The following is a 22,521-nucleotide window of genomic DNA, read 5'->3' on the forward strand; positions in this document are numbered from 1 at the left end:
GGCACCTAAATGAAGAGTCTGGGGTTGTTTTTTTCAAGGATCTAGTTTTAAGTCAAATAGGAACATTTTAGCCAGAAGTCTTAATGCTATTATCCACTTACTCTTAATTCAGGTTCAGACCTTCCATTAGGGCTGAAACAAAATCTCCCACCTCATATATTTGCATGAGATTTAGTTATTTACTATTCTTTCTATATTCGCTCCTGCAATTGGAGTTTTCCAACTTTCTCCTTGTGCTATGGGGCACTATGCTCAGAATTCCACAAAGATAATGAGAATGCCCAAGCTGGTGGCGTTACTGGCTTGGTCGTTACTTACTGCAGGACCCGGCAGCCCTGGCATGCCTCTTTCCCCTCGCTGTCCTGGCATACCAACAATACCTCTTTGACCGGTAGTTCCTGCTGGACCAGGCGGGCCATCCGGGCCCTGGAATCCACAAAGGATAAAACAACATTACCATCATTTCAGTAGCAATAGATATAAGTAACAACGAGACCAAGCCTAGAGTCGGCCTAGGGAGATTTTGTAACATCAACCAGGACGTACCGGCTGCCCATCTTCCCCCGCATCACCCTTGTCTCCAGGACCACCAGGAGGCCCAGCTGGCCCTCGATCTCCCACACGGCCATGAGAACCAGGATCACCACGAAGACCCGGGGGACCTTCTTTTCCTGGCTCACCAATAGGCCCAGCAGGCCCTGGAGCTCCCTAAGAAAATTAAAACACCTCATTACAATGGACCCTTTTCTGATCAGGACAATTAAATTCTAAGGACTGTGTTTTGATTAACTATAAATATGCATACTCTCTAAGGAAGGCCCAGAGTGTGAATGACCTAAGAGCTATTATCTCATTTATAATCAAAGAGATTAAATAAACATCTCATCAAATTATGTCCAAGCTCCACACCCTACCTCCCCCACCCCCTCGAGTTTGCAATTCCAAACTCCCTCCTTTAAAAGACACTCTTTTTTTTGTTTCTCTCTTCTTTTCTTTTCTTGTTTTTTACTTCAGGTGTACAACTACTGCTAGAAAACTCACCCTTGCCCATTCTTTCCAATATCATCAAGCTAAAGTCCATATTCAAACTTTTCATTCACATGGTACAAATCAGTGTTTTAACGGACCTTTGTTCATTTCACAAATACTTTTAAAAGACTTCACATGTATATTATGTTTTCCATAAACTTCACTTTTTGATGATAAACTCACAACTGCAAGTTATTTTTCCCATCAAAACATTGAAAGGCATATGAAGAAAGTAACACAGTTCTCTGTGTGGAGTTGAATCCTCACTTGTTGATCCACAAATAATTCTTTTTTTTTTTTTTTTTAGTGTTTCTGAAAATGTTTAGTCGTAAGAGGTTTTGTGGTTTTATTTTAATGGATGAGTAACCCCACTGATGAGATAGCCTGGCAGAGGCCTCTTCCTTTTCCAAAAATCTCCTAACTTCAGTCACCACTGAAGAGACAAAAAAATAAAAAGTACAGGGAGATATAGATTGTTGTTTTATTCCTGTAAGCAATTGAGTCATTAGAGCAGCTTGAACAACTCAAAGCCTACTTAATCCAGTGAAAAGTGTTGCACTAATTTGGACACCCCGGCACTGGATCAAGCCCAAGACTAATGAGTTTTATTTAACGAAGTTGGATGTAAGCATGCAGTCACAGAAGTGAGTGCTGACAACTGTTCTCTTCTATTGCCTCAGGCCATAAACACTGCTTCACCTTTTCTGCTTTATTTAGTCTTCAGGTTTTCAATGACCAGTTTATAAAACACACCTATTAGGAATATGACAATTGACTTACAGTAGGTCCTGGAGGCCCAACTCTTCCAGCAGATCCTGGGAATCCAGTAGCACCCTAAGAAACATTTTAATGCCAACTTTATTGAAAGAAATACAGCACTGGTTACCTCAAATGTTCTCAGCTGTATTGGTGAGCAAATGTTATAATTACAGACTGTGAAAAACAAGCTGAGATGAGGAATGATACACACATTACATAAAATTTCAGTATTAGATTATCTGCAGTCAGGTCACAAAAAATAAAATCTACTTACGGGTGGACCCTGAGTTCCTCTACCACCTTTCAGACCAGGAACACCTGGAGGACCCTAAAAGGAACAGAGGAAGAGAAGGGTGATAGTGAACAACCAGAACATTTAAATAAGCAAGATCAGCCTATGCCACCAGTTCTCTGAAGATGTTATTTATACTTACCGGTGGACCAGGAGACCCAGCAAGACCCTGTGGTCCTGGAGATCCAGCATCTCCTTTCTGTCCAGGTTCTCCAGGTTCACCTTTCACACCTGGCTGACCATCAGGGCCCTATAAGAAATATTGAGAAGAGACATCAGGTCAGAGAATACCAACTCTTTCCAGCCTAACAAAGTCATTTTGTAGGGAATTTCTAGAAGGCAAAAAATAACAGGAGAACAAATCAGCCCAGAAAACACTGCATTTGCTTAACAGTTCAGTTCAAGAGAACTGTAACAGTTCAGCACAGTCTTTAGAAGATCACAGATGAGATTTTCTGAACAGTCTGTGAAGTCAGTATTCCCATTTAAAATATTTTCTTGTCTACTTCACATTTTTCTTTTCTTTAGATTTTCTATTTTCATCAGCAGCTATTACATACCTAAAAGCAAAACAGACTGAACAAAGATTGTCTTTTCTCGTCTTGTTTTTCCTACCAAGGGAAGCAGATGCCTGACTCTTTGTGGAAGGTCTGAAACAATACTTAGGCTGTGGGAAAGTTCAGGGTATTAACTGGAAAGCTCACAAACCTTCCATTTGGTCCATCAACTCATTCCAGCCTTCGCTACTCATGGCACAAATCTTTGCTACCTTCAGTAGATGACACCTTTTTAATTTGCCTCATTTTAATCTCAAAGGAGCAACATAGCATATTCATGAAAATATGAAATCTGGTGAACAATTACATAATCTTATCAACAAAATCGCTTTTCAACTGTCTAGGGTATTTATTGACCCTTTTCTTTACTTGTTATACTGATGGGAAAAAGAAACAGTTTTCTGCAACAAAAATGTGACTCACGTTCCAGAACACTGCAGTATTATTCATAATGAAGAAAACTAAGTATGTCAAAGCATGACTAAAGGAAACTCATTAGTGTTACAAAACACATACCGGAGGACCAGCAAAACCAACAGCACCAGTTGGGCCATTTTCTCCTCGGGAACCCTGGTCAAAGAAATTAGAATAATTGTATTTAACAGCTGCCTTTCTATATACAGTATAATTTACAGCTAAATATACAAGAAAGGGTGTTAACTATTTACTGTCATAAGTGTGATTATACTTTTGCTCCATTAATCAGGATAAAATGATCTTCTAATCATAAAATAAATTATGTTAACTATGATGTTAAGATCTGCCATGCATTCAACACTATATTCAAACTTCCAGAATTTAGAGATGGAAGGCATGAGCAAGCACTAAAACCCCAGTAGGAGAAATTCTGCTCACAACTACTTCCAGAGATAGCACGATAAGCTGAAGAGCACACACCTTATGCAACCTGCCATTCTAATAAGATAGACTGGGGGAAAAAAGCCGGTAGTTCAAAGATGTATTCTTCTACAAGGTCAGAATGGGCTATGAGCTGCTTCAGCTGAGCTTTCCACACAACATTTGTTTGGAAAAGAAGGAGCTGAAGGCTGCCAAGCTCCAGCAGTCCCTAGAGGGGTGGAAGCTCTTCCAATTTATACTGGAAATAAGATTGTTCTGATTTATGACACAGACGTAATCAACTCCAAGCAGTATGAAGGATCTAGAAGGGCTGAGCCTCTAATTCCCTTATCAAAGTCAGCCCTTAGAATCACAAATAGATGGAAAATGACAAGAGTCAACATAACTGGATGAACTAAGGTACACCTCTGCATTTTGTCCATCTAAATATTTGTATGTGTACAGTAGTGTCTGGTATGTTCATGCTTTTGAAAACATTCAAACAATTAAAAATGGTGGCATACTTTCAGGAGTAAGGTAAATGAGGGTAACTCTCTGTAAATTTTGCCCTAAAACAAGTATAGGACAGAGGAACAAAATCCGCTAATAGTTTTGCAAGTGCAGAGCATCAAGACAGAACTACAGATTTTGGCTACAAAGGAAAAGGAAGAAAAAGAGGAAAATATATCACAAATGAGACAAATGCCTGGAGTTTGGAACAGTATTAGATATTGTTAACTTATGCTAGGCAAAAACCAAACATGTTTACTCACAGGGTTTCCACGGGAACCAGGAGGACCAACTAGACCTCGAGGACCTGGTTCACCCTTAAAATGAAATTAAACATTATTATTTCCCAAGTAACTTATTTGATGAGTAGCAAAAGTGCCAATAAAGTGTGATAATATCAAGAAACTTCAGTAGGGAATGGAATAAAAATCTGTTTACCTTTTCACCAGTGGGACCTGCTGGACCCATTGGGCCTATTGGACCAGGGAGACCCTTTTGAACAATAAGATGAAAGGAAGTTAGAGAAGTGATGCTTCAAAACAGTTAGTTTAAAACTTCTCATATGTTACTATTTCCATATGCTTTTTCATTCCTTTAAATTCTTCTCCTTTACCTCTGAAAACTTGTTGGGTTGTCTTTACTTAAAATTGACTTGCGTTTCCTCTCCCAGTGACCAAAATCCCACATGTCAAAAGACTGCTTTCCTTCATTTTCTCTTTCTTCACTAACTTCATCTTCTCCTTTATGCAGTGTTTATGAATAAGGCCAATGATTAAAAAAAAAGCCCTGGCTTTATTTTGCTCTCTCAGGAGGAAATTAAGTCCTTTTTCCCCACTTGCACAGAAGCTCTGCTAGTATTTAACTGTTTAAGTTAATTTTAAAGTGTCCATCATTACTTTTGAAGATTCATTTATATCTTGCAAACTCCTCAAAAGTGTCCTTTTTCTCTTCATGGGGCAGTTAGGCAAACAGGTCACAAATTCTCCATCCAAACCCATCAACTCTGCATAATGATCCCGCAGCACTAATTACCTTCTGGAATATCTAGATATCCAATTACAATTCTGTTTCATTAGAAGCAGAGTACCACAAACTTGTACCCAGTTTATATCGAACAAAATCCCCCCTCCCACAAAAAAATTGCACTGGAACTTTGTTCAAACTGTAGAGAAATACAAAAAAAGAAGCCATTAACAAAGATCCTGCAGCGTCATCAATGCTCTAGTGGTAGGTAGCAGAGACATCTGCAGATAACTGGCTTTAGAACAGGGATGTACATTTAGCTTACCATTCCTTTACCTGTTCATTAGTTACTGTAAGCTATAAATGTGCCTTACAATGATTAAGAACGGTTCTGTATCTTTGGATAATATCTGACTAACTAATAACTGACTACAACTAATTCCACCTCACAGCTGATAATTTTAAGTTAGTGCTTCTGTATCTTATGGTTTCTCCAAAAACCTTTTCCTCTTTAATTATAAATTTAGTCCAGGCAGGATCCTCATCTTTTGAATGTACCTCAGATTTCCAAATGCCTAGCAGCTAGTACTCCAACTGGTTTCCAAAACCAAAGAATCTCAGATATATGCAATTCATATAAAAAGTAACTCCAATAACTTCTGGGAAGAAAATATGGTCAGTGCATACACAACCAGCCCAGTGCATTTGGGGTTATTGGACAGTTGGTCTATGCAGAAAAGTGTGTACAGCATGTCTTGAACATGTCTTGCCAGACTAGCCATGTCATTTATGCACAGGAGATTCAAAGCTTTCCAGAAGTGTCAGCAACTTACCGCCCATATGGGGCTTAGTACATTCACAGGAATTTTCACCTGTGAAACTCAAGACAGACTGTGGATAACTCAATCCAAACCATAAGGAGGCGTCTGCCTTAGTCCAAGAGTCAGAGCTGGAAGGTCTGCTTTTAGGCTATTGAACTCTGCCTGTCCCTTTTTTCATATTTTTACTATAGTCAGCTTAGCTGAATCCCAAATCAACACACTACTTCTGGTAATCCTTTCCACTGACATCTTAACTCCCATTATTGATGATACAAAACAGGGGCTTGGAGCCCCAACATCCCAAAGCATTGTACACAGCAGTCTTGAAAAACTTGAAAATTTGGAGGGTAGGGGTAATGAGAATGACTATCAGCCCATGATATCACCAAGTTGAGTAGTGATTAACTCTATGAGCTGAGTACCCTTAGCACAATAAACACTCTGGTGTGTGAAGAGTAGGTCTAAAGAGAGTGATAGATTTACTTACTCTTGCCCCATCATTGCCAGCTGTACCTTCAGCACCTTTCTCACCTATGCCGCCCTATGGAAAATACCCGGAAAGTCTCAGTTATGACACTGAATGCTCAGTAGTTCATACCCCAAAATAACTGCAGTATTAAGAGATAGGTGATTCTACTCAGGACAACAGAAATAAACACTTACTCTGTCACCCTTGGGGCCAGGCGTTCCAGCAATCCCTCTTTCTCCAGGCATACCTTGAAGACCCGGTGGACCTGGATCACCAGGCGTCCCACTAGGGCCTGGGCTTCCCTGAAGCAAATAAAGAGCAAGTTGTTGTCTATTCATCCTAGAAGTATCTTTGTCTCTAGGCTGCAGAACAGGCTGTGACTGTGTTGAAGTCTCTGGGGTACAGTTTTAAGTAATAATTTTCTCTTAAATTTGGACTTTATTAATGTCCAAATACTTTTCTTTTCCCACTGTGTTACTCAGGAAGTTCAGCTGTAATAGTCTTTCCAAATACATTAGTATTTACTCAGTGCATATTGGGGATTAGAACAGGCAAAAAAAGAAGCTCGTCCGTCTACCTTGACACCACATGGGTTTATTACACAAAGCAGCTACAGGTAGAAGTTGCCAGGGGCAGAGATGCTTTATTTATGCTTTGCTTCTCACACCTTATGTGTATTACAGGTGCCACATTACTAAAGGCACTCCCTACTTGGGGTGACCTTCCTAGGCCTACTTAAATCAATTGCAGGTGAAAGAAAGGCATGCAGTTTTCACCCGGCCAAGTGTCTTTGTGTAAACTGATGTAGCTCTTAAAACATTGCTAGAGGGTTTTCTGCAGTTCAAAAATGTCTTTGCCCAGTTCTACTGAGAAACACAAAAACCATTTTAAATTTCAGACCTATAATTAATACAAAATGTGTTCTCAACGTGTAAGTATCTTGCAAGTTATTAATATTGTTATACTGGCATAACTTGTATGTTCTCCTAGAACCCTTATATAAACAAGATACCTTTCATGAAAAGATATCCCTTTTATAATAAAAAAGCTCTCTCTTTTATGTTCATGCAAATGAGCAGAATTATACAATACATCACTGCAGCAACACAAATCTCCATTCAGCTTACCTTTGGACCATCAGGACCATGACCTCCAGCCATACCCTTTTCACCCTGGAGTCCTGATGCACCTGGTTCTCCCCTTTCCCCTGGATTGCCACGTTCTCCCTACAAAATGGAAAATTATTACTTATTCAGAAGTCAGGGTACAGTTCTGGTAGACAAAATCCTAAATATACCATAAGCGCAGCACTGCTATTTAAACAAAGAGCCTGTGAACAAATTCTAGGAGAACTGATCAAATAAAAAACCAGCTTTATGCTTTTATTGTTAAAGGTAGGGGAAATAGCATGTTGCTCAGCAAACTAAAAACTATCATTTCACCGCAGTAAACCAAATAATTTAGCAGCCAGTACTCAACACCACTTCACGATCTATGAAACCATTAAAGGTGGTAGGTTTTACAGAAACCATATTAAAATGTATCCATGTTTACAACCATTTTGTTGGTGGGAAAAAAGTCAAATATTCACTTTAGCTGTTAAAGTCCACATTATATATCAACTTTCAACCTCAGAGAACTGTTATGAATGTTTAAGCTCTGAAAAAAAATACTTACCCTAGGGCCCAACGGACCAACAGCTCCAGGGTCTCCAGGCACACCCTAAGCAGAACAGAACTCACCATTAGAATGAAAGCATTATTCATAGCCTTATAGTTACGGAAAATAGAGATAAACATTTTCATTTGCAAAGTACTGTGAATGTAGATGGCTAGTTCTGAATATTATCTGTCCATGACAAGAGGAAATAGTCCAATTCAGTCCAAGAAGATGAACTAGAAGATTCTAGTATTTATTTTATCCAAAAGCAGTTCTCGGACAGCTTGCAGACTACATCAGTGCATATTTTTGAAACAGAGTAGGGAATTAAAATTACAAAGAGAAGAAAAGGTAAAACTACTTTATGAAGTGAATTCCTGTTAAATTACACAGAAATTACCTGATCACCTGGCTTTCCTCCCTCACCTGGAGGACCTGGTGGCCCAGGCAAGCCCTGTAAAAAAGTAAATAAAATGGTCACTAACATGATAGAAAGTTAGGTAAATCCAGATTTAACTAAGACACCAAGAATATGAATGTAGTATTATACTCAGTACAAGAGTATGTCCTCAGAGATCCTCAAGCAAAACAATTACATGAATATTACACCAGTGTTTGTCCCCCTATAAATAAGATGGCAGCCCTTCTTTAACAGTTGTAGGACATAGGCATATCAGCCCTAAAAATAAAGTTCTTTATAAACAGAGATTGACTTGACTTAATACTTCATTATCAAAACAATTCTTTTGCTCCATATTTGGAACATCTTTGGAAAATCTCCAAATGAAAACTGAAAAACAACAAAGGTTTTCTCAAGGGATATAGAGCTGGTATTTAAGCCTTTGCCAGTTCAGTTTAGTGCACAGCTGATGTGAAAGTATGACTAATTATTCTGAACATTGGTGCCTTAGTTCTGAAGTTGTGTTTTATTATACATCACTTGATTGAATTTCTCCAATTTCAGTTGAAAGATATGGCTGTTTATTTTTTTCTTTAAAAAAAATGAATGCACATACCTGAAACCCTGTAGGACCTGGAGGGCCTTGTTCTCCTCTTTCTCCTGCCAGACCCTACACAAAAGAAAACAGTAAGTATACTGTAGAGGAATATAGGCAGGCTCTACAATTTTTCTTCTCTCTGAATATGTGTATTTTTGGTTACGTATTTGTTTATTATACATTTTTACTTACCCCAGGTAAAGATATACCCTATCTAAAAGATGTAATAAGATGTATCTTATTTCTCTAAGATCCTTCCCGCAAAAATTCTGTGCTGACAGGAAAACACTCAGTTCCATTGAAACCAAGGAAGCTAGGAAAATGAACCATAAGAAAATTTTTCCCCTTGCACTATTTTTTTGTAATGGTCAGTAAAAGGAATTAGACTGCTCACGTGTATATTTTTTTTTAATACAAAGCTTCCCATTTTTCTAGGAAAATTTTTTCTTTACAAGTTCTTAGGATTTTTTGTTTGGAATCAACAGTTGGCATGAAGATAGATAAAAATAGAAGCAGAAAGAATAATGAATGGGTGGAGCGACTGGCAGGCAGGCAGAGTGGTAAAAGTTGACTTACTGGTGGGCCAACAGGACCAGAAGGACCAACTTCACCATCTTTACCAGGGGCTCCCTAAATTAAAATGACATGGGAAGAAGTCTTGTATAGTGAACATACATAACAGAAAGGCATCATTTTCTGTAATCACTGCAAATAAGAGTCACACTCACTCTCTGTCCTGGGACACCTGCATTGCCTGCTTCTCCAGGTTTTCCAGGATCACCCTAATTTGCAGAAATAAAAATGACTATTTTTAGATACTGTTTTCATCCATTAAAATAAATGCAAATGTTTAAAGTTAAACAGATCTTGGGTACCAGATGCCATACTCACACTACTACCCTTTGGCCCAGGAAGGCCCATGCTGCCTGGCTGACCTCTGATTCCTATTGAACCTGCTGGACCTGGACGTCCATCTTCTCCAGGAGCACCCTACAGAGCATTTTCCACATTAGATTATAAATATGTTTATTCATATGAACCTATTTGCCCCTGGAAAATGTTTGTATATATAAAAAAAAAAAAAACATTAACCCGGTTTGGTGCTACAGTTATCAGTCAAAATGTTTTTAAAGCAGACATAGCTTTAGCCATACTGCTGGATTTAACCAAATACTATGCAATTATTATCATTGAGCCATTATGTACAAATACATTATTGTTTCCTTAAAGAGGCAGTTAGAAAAGATATTTCGTTCAAAATGGTTCAAAAATATTGCAGCAGCTAGTAAACAACAGACACTGCTATGCAGACAAAACTAAAGGAACATTATCTCCACTAATTTTGGAGTCGGGAATCTAAAATGAACAATTAAAAGAGAAGATAAACCTTCTGAAATCAAGAAAACTCAAGTTCATAAAAGTAATTTCAATGAGTTCGGACCTTCAAATTACTGTGGCATTAACTGAAAGGACTAACTTTTATGTCACTTACCAAGGGGCCAAGTTTTCCTTCAGGGCCTTGAACACCTGGATTTCCTGTCAAACCCTAAAAGCAGGAATAATATTGGTGTTAAGGTTGTGCATATAATTCTAGAACAATACAGAAACGTAAATAAAGCCAAAAGATATGCTCAGTTACTACCATAGTACAAACTTCTCCGTATCAGAGGTCTTCATCCTCGTCTTCACTTTACAGCTTCATCCCCCACTGTATTTGATCTTCCCTTTTCCTATTCTCCCTTTTCTTGCTTTTACACCTCTTGAGCTTCTCACAGGCTCATCTTTATTTCTGCCAACATTACCCAGTGTTCTATATCACATCTTATACTTGCTGCTCCCTTTCTCTTCTTTTACGATAATCCAAATTCTCCTCAAATATTTTTCCTGAAAAAAATCTCAAGATGACATGCACCACTCAACTATGGAAGTTATAAATCACCAATTTAATGAAGGTTAGCCTTCAATTAATTTGGCCTTCAATTCATGTTATCTGTGGCAACTATGCGTTTTACAAGCACACTTCCTTCAGTTGCATTAGCTAGTCTCAATCAGGGCTATTTCTCCTTTTTAAAAGCAAATGGAACCTGTTCTTCCCAACATCAGCAGGAAAAAAGAGAGGTATTTTGGCCTTTACCCTTCAAGTAGCCCCACTGAAACAAGTCCATCCTTAATTCTGCAAAGTTCATTGTTGCCTTTTTCAAAAGAAAAATGCCATGGTTTATAGATTACTGCTATTAGTTCCTTACCCTTGCACCCGGGAGTCCAGGTTCACCGGGACGCCCAGGATCTCCCTGACCTCCTTTAGGACCAGAAGAACCTGCTGGACCACGCTCTCCTTGGGCACCCTAGAAAGATACCAATGGGCTACTAGTTAACAGGTAGAACAGCAACAGTAAGAGAAGGTTGAATAAAACAGGCATCTTCTATTAAGGACTTATTTTTGCACACAGAGTTCCAAATAATTAATACTTTTATTATTATTACTTTTTTCCCAAATTATTACTTAAAAGTTGTCTCTTCCATAAAGCAAATTTATATAAGAATTTTAGTAATCCCTGTATTTTTACCAAGAAGTTAGGAATTTACAGAAACACTAGACAAATATGTATGTGAGTCACTTCCCTGGAAGTGTTAGGAAAGCCAAAAAAGTGTTAGGAAGCAGTTTGGAAAGCCAGAGACAGATAAACCCATCTGTTCAAGGGACAAATCTAGAAAAACTACACCACACAGAAATAAAAGGCAATTTTTCAAACAGTTACCTACTATAGAGCAACACATGAAGCAATACTGTAGGAGAACAGGTCAACATCTCTTATCTAGTCACATTTCAGCATGAGGGAGCATTAAGTCAAGGACAAGCAAGAAAAGCTGAACACCACAGGAATTGAAAGTGATTTTTCCTAAAAAAATTTTAGTCTCAAAACATTCAGAACCCTTTCTGGCATTTGTCAATTCCTTTTGATCCTGCTTCCAGTGATTCTGAGGATCTGCCTATTTGCCCAGAAGCAGATGTTTTTAATGGAACACTTTCTTTCTATATATCTGTATTTATGAAAATTTAACAAATGACCCAATAAAAGATGAACGCTTTAATTTCATTTACCTTTGGTCCAGGCAAGCCATCAGAACCTGGAAAACCACGGTTACCAGGAGCACCCTAGAAAAAAGCCACAGATACAAGATCATTATCTTAATTTTTACGTAATTTATTGCAAATAAAGTACTAGTTTTATAGTTTGGGGGGTTAGTTTATTTCCTTACAACTTTCTTACTTTAATACTTTAAATTTGGGGGTTTTACCACTTGGAGTGGTAAAAATATCAATGTTTCATTCATGCATGCTGAACAGCTCCTTCTATGTGAACGGCCTCATTGAAAGCATGACCATTTGTACAGGGTTAAGCAAAAAATCTGCAGATTAGCTCATCATATCTCCATCATTTCTCCTACCATATTATCCTGTGCACTGAATCCACAAATGAAAATATCCAGTGTAAAGAATAATGCACAGTATTAATTACTGTTAGGAAAATAAAGTTTGACTACACCCACAATGAAGCTGTAAGGAAATTCACAGTTAGGTCAAGAGGTTTTTCAGCTTAGCAGTGCATCTCTCAAGACATATTATTCCTTTGGATTGCTTACCCTCTCTCCAACAGGACCTGGTGGACCTACTGACCCTGGATCACCTCGAGGACCTCTTTTCCCTTCTTCACCTACAGGGCCAATGGGACCCTGGGGACCTTGTGGGCCCTAGTAAAAGTAGAATGTTTTTTTAAAAAATCATTGTTAAGCTCACCACTTCTCAGGTATATTGAAACAGACTGTCTTCTAAACATCATAAATATTTTTCCAAATAAAGGAGAAAAAATAGTTAGGTTTTGAATCAGTTAAAAAAATGCAGCTTTTCAGCATCAGCTTTTCTTTTTTACAGTGTTTGTAAGCTAATATTTCAGTAAGAAGTGCACTACGAATTAAGTCTAATTCTGCAGTTTGGCTGTACAGTGCTTCTTATAGTCACCTACACACAATAATTTCTATTTATTATTATCAATAAGCTGCAAAGGACTCAAAATTCAGTAAGACTCTAGTAGAAATTCTAAAAGGAGAAGATAGTAAGTGGTAAGGAAACCACTATTTCATCTGTACATTTTTGTCAGTTATTACATGACCATTTAACTAGTGAGAAATTAAAACTAAAGATTGGCTGACAAGTCAGACTGACTCCAACTCTGCAGAATCACTTTTCTTCCAAAATTCACATGGTTACATCATGGAATTAGCCATGTTCTCAAATAATCTTTCACAAATATTATCTGTGGGCTAAACAGCTATTCATACCATAAATGTATAAATATGTATATTATTTTAATGTGTAAATGAAACATAGTTAATAGATACATAACTGCATAAGTATAAAATGTTTTAAATGTAAGTTTAAAATAAAAAGAATTTTTTAATTATGATTAGCACACTCAAGCATCAACACACCAGATGCTCTTAAATGTCCAGAATCGTATGGATCCATTTCATATGAGATAAAGAAATTAGAATACTTTCATTCTGTGTGCTACAGAAGCCTCAGTAGATGCACTGATTGGTTCTTCTGTCCTTTAGTCCTGTAAGGCCCACATTGGGTAGGTGATTTATAAAATCAAAGGACCTGCTTCGCCATTCATTGTTAGTACTGTCTAGCCAGGTTCACCGTGGTTTGTCTTTCACAATAATTACTCTTGTGATTATGAGCATCAGAAGCATCTTGGAAATTGTAAGACTCTATTCAAAATACTCATAACAAGCCTTTGTGACTCCTTTTCATTTAACAAAGCTTATGGAGACTTACAGGTTCACCTTTGGGTCCTGCTTCTCCCTTGAAACCTGGGACACCAGGGTCTCCCTGAAAACAAACACATGAATAACACCCATAAAGTTAAAACTCTGCATAAACCATTTGACCATTTTGTATTATGCTATAAAACAGAAAAATATTTCCTAGTTTAGTAACTAGTCGTAGGCAATATAGCAGGATGCTTATAATGGTTTGTCTTTCTGTTTAGCATGCTTGTTTATTATAACGTTATCAAGGCAAAAACCTAAACAAGACAATTTCAGGAGATAACTGTTACTGTTTGTCCAAGTTTATATAGACATTCTTCTTTCTTAGACCTTTAAGAATGTAAAACTGGTATTTTGGACACACAGAAGACTCACAAGATCTGAGTCTCAGCATGCTCCTAATTTATTTAAAGGAATCCCACTGCCATTCACTGTTTTAGTTTCATAGAGTAACTATGCAACACATTTGCAAGACATTACAATTACCACAGAGACAAAGACATCATTACCGGCTGGCCTCGAATACCAGGTGGGCCAGTACTGCCTTGTGGTCCTGGGGAACCAGGTGGACCTGATAAACCAGGGGGGCCTCCAGTGCCTGGAGATCCCTACAAATAGAAAGAACAGCAAGCACAGTAAGGAAACGTAGTAAAAATACGGAAATAAAATAAATTCACTTACATTATTTCTTCAACAGGTGATATGATTACTTACAGTAGGGCCTTTAGCACCTGGGGAACCATCTGTCCCTTCAGTACCCTAAAGATAATGTACCAATCATTAAAATTAATTTTAATGAGGAGGGTATCGATAACAAAAGCAGAAGATAGTTATTTTATCCACTTTACAAGACCAGACAATAAAGGCTATTAAATAAATACGGCAACATACCATCTACTTGTGCAAATGCTAATACAGGTAACAAAGCATGCAAGTTAATGTGATGTTTAATCTTTAAGACTTTATGTTGAAGCTTAAGCTTTAAAGTACTTCCAGGATTGAGACTGTATCGAGCTGTGTAACTTTCAGTTTTCCAAGCTGTTTTAATTAAACAATGAAAAGTTATTTTGAACAAAATAAGCACAAAACAAATGAATGAGCCCTTCCCTTTCCTGGGAAAAGTAATTTGAGCAAAACTCAGTGTCTATCAAGTGGTGTATTAAAATTCCCTATAAACAAGCAACACGCGCAAGCTGAACACTGAGGAACTCAATTTAATGTACTTACAGGAAGACCTTGTGATCCAGCTGGGCCCTGTGGACCTGTTTCACCCCTTTGTCCTTGAGGACCTTCAGGACCACGAGGACCCGTTGGACCTGCTTCACCCTAAGATTTCACATGAGAAAACAACTGGCGATTACTTTGCTCTAAAAAGTAGCGCTACAAACTAACTAAGGAGGAATAATGAGTTTATAAGGGAAGAACAATTCAGGTTTTGAAATAGTTTATTATCCTTAAAAAATATTTTGCTTACCTAATTCTGCTTCTACTACTTCTATGTGAATGTAAACTTTAAAACTACAAACAGAATTTTTCCTCAATGTATACAAGGACAAGGAAACTTTCTACAGAGAAGCAGCACTATATCCAGTGGCCCAAATCAGATCAAATATTTTAGATAGACATCTCTTTCTAAAATCCCAGTATGTACCTCTAATTTGACAAGGGTTTTTTTTAGCTTTGTTAACAGCTAAGGCTTAAGATTTAGAAATTATAACACATCTAGTGGTTTTTTTGCACAGCACAGATTAACTCAGTATTGCAGCACTATATTAAATATAAAATCCCTGTAAGATTGGACTGGATGCTCCAATAAAAAAATTCCTCCTGGCATCTCCTTTGAATTTTATCTTTATATAGGAAATTTGCCTTTTGGAACTGATGGCTGTTAATATCATGTCTTCATAACTGAAGTCCACATCTTCATTGTATAGTCTGCTTAGCTTTTATGAGTTCAAAGCAGCTATTCAATTTTACATCATCTGATGATCAAACTTGAAGGTAGCTCCTCCTTTTCAAAAGCTTTCATTCATTCATCATGTGACAGCTTCTCCAAATATTTATTTAGGTATTAAGTAGTGCTTAGCCATACCAAAGCTTTTTATGACATGCACTAAAAGGCCTATCATTTAATTGTATACATTATGTTAATACTCTTATTAAGACACGTTTCCAAAAAATTGTTTCATGAATGTTGCCAGCTTCACAACAACACAAAACATCTGCTGAACTTGGCTACCTGACTAATTGAGAGTTTCTTTCTGTTTAATTTTTTCCTATCATGTATTAGGAGTGTAAAGGAACATAGAGGAGCAACTGGGTGGAGGGCAAGTATAAGTATAAGGAAGCTGTACAAGTAGTGTTTTCTGTCTTTGCAGGCATAGTCTCAAGGCTAGGAAAAAAAAAATATTGAGCACTTTCTTGAAAAATGAGAGGGAAGTCCCACAAAGATAGCGCTGCAGCCAATGGAAGTTTTCCATTTCAGCCCAATCACACAGACCCACAAAAGGTGGTAATCATCATTTGCTCTATCGTGATGAACTGCAGTACATCTCTGTTGGGGTTCAGGCATTTTCCTTACCAGTCTAGGTCATCTCAAAAGGTGCTCTTGGCCGAAACTGGAAGTTTCAGCATTAGAAGGTACTGCTTCCATACTGCCTTAGAGTAGACCTTGCAGCTTAACTTGAAATAATGCATCTTGTTATTCTTTGAATATACTGGACAAGATTCCTGAGGCACAGCATGACAGTCATCTTTTAATCACCCCTTAGCTCAAGCAAAAGTGAGAGCAAAGAAAGTATCCTAACTGTGCTGAATTGCAAGCTTCATTTGGCTTCTGATTTCTAACCTCTGCCTCAAGGTCTTGACTATGATTTCACAGCAACTGTTAGGGACCTGTATACAATGTCAGGCTGAACTCTGTGTAGTCTAGTACATATTTTTTAATTCTGTGTTATTAGACATATTTAAAAAGATATTTTTATTTTTTACCTTTACACCAGGAGCACCTGGAAAACCTGGAGAACCAGTTATGCCAAGTGGGCCCTATAAAAGACAGACACAGATCTGTAATTATGCAGTTTAGATCACACAGATTAGTATCTAATCACTGGCTAAATATGGTTCTGGGATTAAATGTGGTTTTTAGTCATAAAACATTTGTTCATAACAAATCCAAAATAACTATAAATATAATTTTTCTATGTTGTGCATTTTATAGAATTGTGGTGCAGGATTTTAATAATGTGTTTACTGCCTTCAGCAAAGTTACAGCTCTTGATGCAGCTATTAATACACAAATTGCAATCTACACAGTTGACAATTATTATAGCAATTGTTTTTCAATTTTAGTTTTTAACAAAATATTATATCCTCTTTTTATATCTTTGTTACTGTGGTACGGTAATGAAAAGATCAGATATTTGTTCAGCCATCACGGTTTGTCCTATGGAATGTAACAAAGGAGAGTTTCAATTCTTTTAAACTTAAAATAGTAACCTAGAAAAAAGAAATACAAGCCACATCTACATTAGAACAACTGGGTTGTGTGACACGATTTTTGAGGTAAGCAACACGAAAAGTGAAAATATAATTAAAAGCTATGTAACTACATGCCCTGCTTCCTATTCCTCTGCCCCGTTGAGATTCGCAAATTCACAGCCACATTCATCTGCAAGCTTTAAAACACAGATTTTGTACCAAATTTTCAAGGCTCTATAGACAAAGACATACAGCAGAGAGTTTACTGCTTGGATCTTTGTTCAGAGATAGGCAGGTATTTCTGGAAAAGGAAGCAGAGGAAAGGCTGGGTTATGTCACACCACAAAACACAATGCTGTGCAGAGGTACGTCTTCAGCTCCTAAAACCAGTATAGCTCTTCCCAAATAGCATTATATCTTGAGATAGTTGACGCTGTGTCTAAGAAAGGTTGACAGCTTGAGCAGACCATAGTATTGATGCGGCTACACTAGTTCTCATTCTAGAGCCAAATTCTTGGTGCATTGCGCTGCACAGTGTAGGCACACCTCATGTGGCTGCGAGGATGTGAAGTTTGGGCAGGGATGCAAACGGCTGGGGCTGCATTACGTAGCAGACTGTGCAAAGTCACTAGGAAGCAAACTTCAAGTATATACACTTGAATATACCTGTATGGTGTGATGCAAACCTTGCTTTGCTAAACAGAAAGACTTTCAATTAAGGACTTCAGAGTAAATTTGTGAATTGTTTCCATTTTCATAATGCCTCGTCTGCTGAACAAGACATTCAACAGAAGATCTTTCTACTGTATTATAAACTCTCTGGATGGCGGCACACAGTGGTTATAAATATTCACTACAACAATGTTCCCAGATGATTCCTCTTTATCTTTTCCTGATTTTCTGTCTTTTAGTAAAATATGATGCATACTGTGAAAAAATGTTCTATGTAATAAAGCTCTGGTGACAAACTTAATAAGAACAATCTGTCCCACTGAGCATCAATTACAGACAACATTTCTGCCATGACCTTCCACTGGATTGCTACAGAACTGATGTAACAGCTCACTAAGTATATTTTTGAAAACCTATGTCCCAGTTTATTGAATCACAAATACGTCTGCCAAATCTCTCTCTTGTTGCAGGAAGAATTCCAGAATTACGGTGTACCACTGCACTGACCCAAATAACAGTGCATTTCATTAACACTTCCTCCAATGAGAAACACACGCATTAAGTACCAGTATCTCCCTTGCGATGCTACATGGGATTTTATCAAAAATGTTAGCCAACCCATCATCGTGTACCATGAAGCTGAGCTCATATTTTATGCCAAAGAAAAATTTCAAGCTTCATGTAGAATTTCATAGCTCAGGACCCAGCTTTTTTTAACTTTATAATTTGTTTTCAATACTGAAAAATCTTTTTGTTGTTTGAAAGTTTCTTCTAACAAGTTACCCTTCTTTCACGATACACTAAATAATTGAGTTTTGCAGCTTTTAGACACACTCATTTTTTGAGCTTCTATTACCGTTAATTATTTCTTAATGAACTTTTTAATAAAACAGTCTGTGCATTAAGATGACACAGGGAAATGAATTTTTCTCAGGACTTACGTCATTATTAAATAAAGAGGATGCACAGAATGAAATTTTAATTGCAGGCAAGTGTGTTTTGGGGTTTTGAGGAGTTTTTTTGGTGTGGTGTTTTTGGTGTGGGTTTTTTTGGTTTGTTGTTTGTTTGTTTTTTTTTTTTAAGTTGAACATCACGAAGTGGTAAAGGTTCAGGCTGACTACATCAACAAACAGAAACTGTCAACCACATCCTAGAAGTAATGCTTTCAAAAAAAGCAAACAAAAAAGAATGCCACATTTTTAAAATGGAAGCTGGCCTTGCACAAATAGTACAAAATCATCATAAGCTTTCATTTGTAGAAGCAACACATAATTAACTGTATGTATGTGAATAATCCCACTGGCTTCCTAATGCTCACATGAATTCACTCCAATGCGTTTTGCAAATGCACTGTGAGACTGGATTGTAGGATTGAAACCATCACCCTTTGATACACCGACATGCACAGTTTAAACTGCTACAGTCATTTTCAGCCCCGTTGCAATTGTGTGACAACTTCTACAGTCATGCACACCAGGCTTTCTCAGTTTGGCAGACATTCACACATAGGCTTCTGGTTCTCCAGTTCAATGTGTGACTGTCCATAATTAAAAGGCTATCTTTTACACATTTTGTAATGGATCAATTGCAGGTAGCAAGTTCTGCTATCAGTGAGTGGCATTTCTTCTGGCTGAGAATGGATACTATCTCATTTGCCAACTTTGTATGTGAAGGAAGATATTATGTCTAGTATGCCATTATAAACTGTTTTATATTACAGTGCATATTCTTTTAAGACACTTATCTCCCTACAATATAGATCCCACTTCATAAAAGCAGCAAAGCATCACCTCGCCAGGGAAGATGCTACTCCTCTGCAAACTAAAACTTTTAGATGAAGCAAACTACAGAGTATCATTTCTCAGAGGACAGCACTAAAGCTAAAATGAGTAGAACTAGGAATCACTTACAGATAATTCCAGGTGCACTTAACTGTTACCAGCAACTGCCTACAATTTTTTTATGCTTCTTTTGGTAGTGTCAAAAGGCAAGTGGGAAATACAAGGTGAAAAAAATAGGTGATTAAGAAAGAAACTTACCATTGGCCCTGGCTTCCCAGGCATACCATGCTGGCCACGTCCACCCTAGATATGAAAACAAACAAGACAGAATATTTATAAGAACTCTAACTAATTTTTGTATTTATTTATTGTTAGCATTTGTGATAGCAGCCATACATACTAAAGCAATCAAAGAAATGCTGGATTGCAGAGCCTTCCAAACATTGGCATGGAAAACGTCTAGAAGAAATTATGCTCCCCTTCAAGTTAATGGATTTCTCTATTTTCAGAGAGGCCATATTTTCACAGTGTCATTGTATGAAGCACATAACATAAACAGAGCACATAAAAGTCATGGGGAGAAATGCCAGAAAAAACAATACTTGACACTGGACATAAAGCAACAGAAAGAAATTTCTACTCAAATATGATCTCATGTCAAGGCTAATCCCTCTTTTTGCTGAAAAGCAAAACATTTTTTAAGAAGACAGCTTTATTACCTGGAATTAAATTATAAAACTTAATTTAAATTGAAAGTATAAATTTTCATTTTAAACTTTTTTCCAGACAAAATCAATACATATTATTTCTAGTTCAGTGATTTTTGGTGAAAATAGCCTCTCAAGAAATTTCACAAAATCAAAGATGACATTTTTGTATCACAGAAAAAAAGTGTTGTGAAGGTATTTGGCCTTATGGGCAGCTCTGGTATAAGAAATTACCATACAGCTAGCATTCTCCTATTAAAACTGGTTTTGACATTTGAAATTTATAGTGAAGGTCTCACCCCCCAAAACTCTGCTCAGCCCTAACTTTCTTAAGCTACAGCAGAACTCACCACAGAAGTGACTAGCAGTCACACGAATAAACACTTTCAGGCTCAGGGATTTAAATCTAAGTAAAACGAGGGAAGAATTATAAGGAGAGAGAAGGAAGATCCTACTTACAGGGGCACCCTGTGGTCCAATTCGACCTCTTTCTCCTGGCATTCCTCTAGGTCCCTTGAATAGAGAACAAAAAGTGCATTATTTAGGAGCTCATCATGGCAGAATAACAAAAAGGGGAAAACATAGTTCTCTTGATTTTTTTCCCCCCATAGTGGAGAGAACACACGCCATCTCCTCTTTTTTTTTTCCTCTCTCCTCCTTTTTCTTTGCTTTTTTCCTTTTTTTTTTAAACATACTTGACTTTTCCTTTGCTTCAAATAAGTTTAGCACTGCATCGCTCTTCAGCGATTTTCTGCCCAGTCTTCTTTATTTGCTTTTAACAAGAACATGATTAGCTTCACTGAGACTACAAGCATGATAAGGACAGATGATGCAAACAACAGTTACAGAACCAAGTTATTTTTTTTCCCTCCTGCAGGTGTAGCTTATCTTGTCCTACAGCAGGAAAGAGGTAGCAGCTAACATAAATCCTTCCAGCCTCACAGGCTTGCCGAGTGGAAATTTAATAGACTGTAATTTCTTTTTTCCTGTTCCAACAGTATTTCCAGTTTTAAACACATTAGAATAAATTCTGTATATACTCACCAGGATCAACAATGCAATCTCATTTACTATGTCTCATTCACAAACTAGGTTCCACTTCAGGGATATTACATTCTGCATGACACAAGATAGTGCTTCGCAAAGAGATGTCATTATCTGATATCAGAAAGGTGCTTTACTTCCAGAAGCACTGCTGAGAGTCAATTTTTGGCATGTTACACTGCTCACAAGTATTCAGTTTCCAAAACCACATCTGAATGAAAACTAGTCTGAGGAAAAGTTTCTCCATTTCACTTCCATGTCATGCATGCTTATCCTCACCGTAACGTCCAAAATCCTCTGTCCATGGTTTTCCTAGCTAGTGCATTTCTGACCTAAATTATTCTATTTCTATCTCAGAGCAACCTAAATGAGTTTTTCCTCATATGGATATCACTCCATATGAAGCATCAACATGTAAAAAAAAATTTAGTCACCCAACATTTACACGAGCAGGTAAACAATCACAAAACCTACATTCAAGTTTCTGTTGAGCCTTCTAACTTATCGTTATTATCTATGCCTGTGAATTGTGAAGAAGAACAGCTTACCGTGGACCAAATTTACTGTTAGTGTAACAGAAAACAAAGCCTTAATTAAGAGAAAGTTCAGCTTCATGACATCAAGTACAGATATCAAAACCTTAAAACTCCTATTGGCAATAGCATTTACAATCTCAAAGCCGCTTCTGTAATATCCAAGGCACATGACACTCACTAGAGGACCCGTTGCACCCATGGCACCTGTTGGTCCGGATTCTCCCTAGAAATGGAAATGACACAATTAGAGGAAATGGGTTACAGGAAAATGGAGTTACATGTTTCATCCCTGTCCTCCGTGTTTATGTTAGACCTAAGAGCCAGATTTGTACAGTCACCTGTGTGCATCACACATGTCAAGGGCACTGTTGCCCATGCTGGTGGGAAATGCCATATTTACATATTCTTAATGAAGCAGATTTAACTCCTACCTGTCCTAGATAACTGCCCACACCACCTACTGCGCTGTTTCTACCAAGTCTTCTGCTGTTGTTGCCTCCCCAGAAAGTGGTAGGCAATTTCAGGAAAGAAGTCTTTTCTTACACAAACTCTCCTTAACTACTGATTTCAC

The 22,521-nt window shown here is 37.6% G+C and overlaps 1 protein-coding gene across 2 annotated transcripts in view; it reads right to left on the minus strand.

Annotated features, from left to right (window-relative positions):
* Positions 1-22,521, minus strand: part of COL5A2 (collagen type V alpha 2 chain) — a 113,945-nt gene that overhangs the window by 12,918 nt on the left and 78,506 nt on the right. For both annotated transcript variants that reach the window (XM_030018244.2, XM_030018245.2), the window contains exons 15-43: positions 22,129-22,173; positions 20,830-20,883; positions 19,922-19,966; positions 16,722-16,775; positions 14,958-15,056; positions 14,445-14,489; positions 14,240-14,338; positions 13,738-13,791; positions 12,540-12,647; positions 11,998-12,051; positions 11,141-11,239; positions 10,387-10,440; positions 9,786-9,884; positions 9,623-9,676; positions 9,471-9,524; positions 8,913-8,966; positions 8,297-8,350; positions 7,915-7,959; positions 7,365-7,463; positions 6,432-6,539; positions 6,256-6,309; positions 4,423-4,476; positions 4,248-4,301; positions 3,154-3,207; positions 2,223-2,330; positions 2,063-2,116; positions 1,810-1,863; positions 547-708; positions 319-426 (exon numbers count right to left, since the gene is read on the minus strand). In XM_030018244.2, coding sequence (XP_029874104.1) covers positions 319-426; positions 547-708; positions 1,810-1,863; positions 2,063-2,116; positions 2,223-2,330; positions 3,154-3,207; positions 4,248-4,301; positions 4,423-4,476; positions 6,256-6,309; positions 6,432-6,539; positions 7,365-7,463; positions 7,915-7,959; positions 8,297-8,350; positions 8,913-8,966; positions 9,471-9,524; positions 9,623-9,676; positions 9,786-9,884; positions 10,387-10,440; positions 11,141-11,239; positions 11,998-12,051; positions 12,540-12,647; positions 13,738-13,791; positions 14,240-14,338; positions 14,445-14,489; positions 14,958-15,056; positions 16,722-16,775; positions 19,922-19,966; positions 20,830-20,883; positions 22,129-22,173 — 2,079 coding nt within the window. The remainder of the gene's footprint in view (positions 1-318; positions 427-546; positions 709-1,809; positions 1,864-2,062; positions 2,117-2,222; positions 2,331-3,153; positions 3,208-4,247; positions 4,302-4,422; positions 4,477-6,255; positions 6,310-6,431; positions 6,540-7,364; positions 7,464-7,914; positions 7,960-8,296; positions 8,351-8,912; positions 8,967-9,470; positions 9,525-9,622; positions 9,677-9,785; positions 9,885-10,386; positions 10,441-11,140; positions 11,240-11,997; positions 12,052-12,539; positions 12,648-13,737; positions 13,792-14,239; positions 14,339-14,444; positions 14,490-14,957; positions 15,057-16,721; positions 16,776-19,921; positions 19,967-20,829; positions 20,884-22,128; positions 22,174-22,521) is intronic.

Source organism: Aquila chrysaetos, chromosome 6, assembly GCF_900496995.4.
Source record: "Aquila chrysaetos chrysaetos chromosome 6, bAquChr1.4, whole genome shotgun sequence".
Lineage (NCBI taxonomy): Eukaryota > Metazoa > Chordata > Aves > Accipitriformes > Accipitridae > Aquila > Aquila chrysaetos.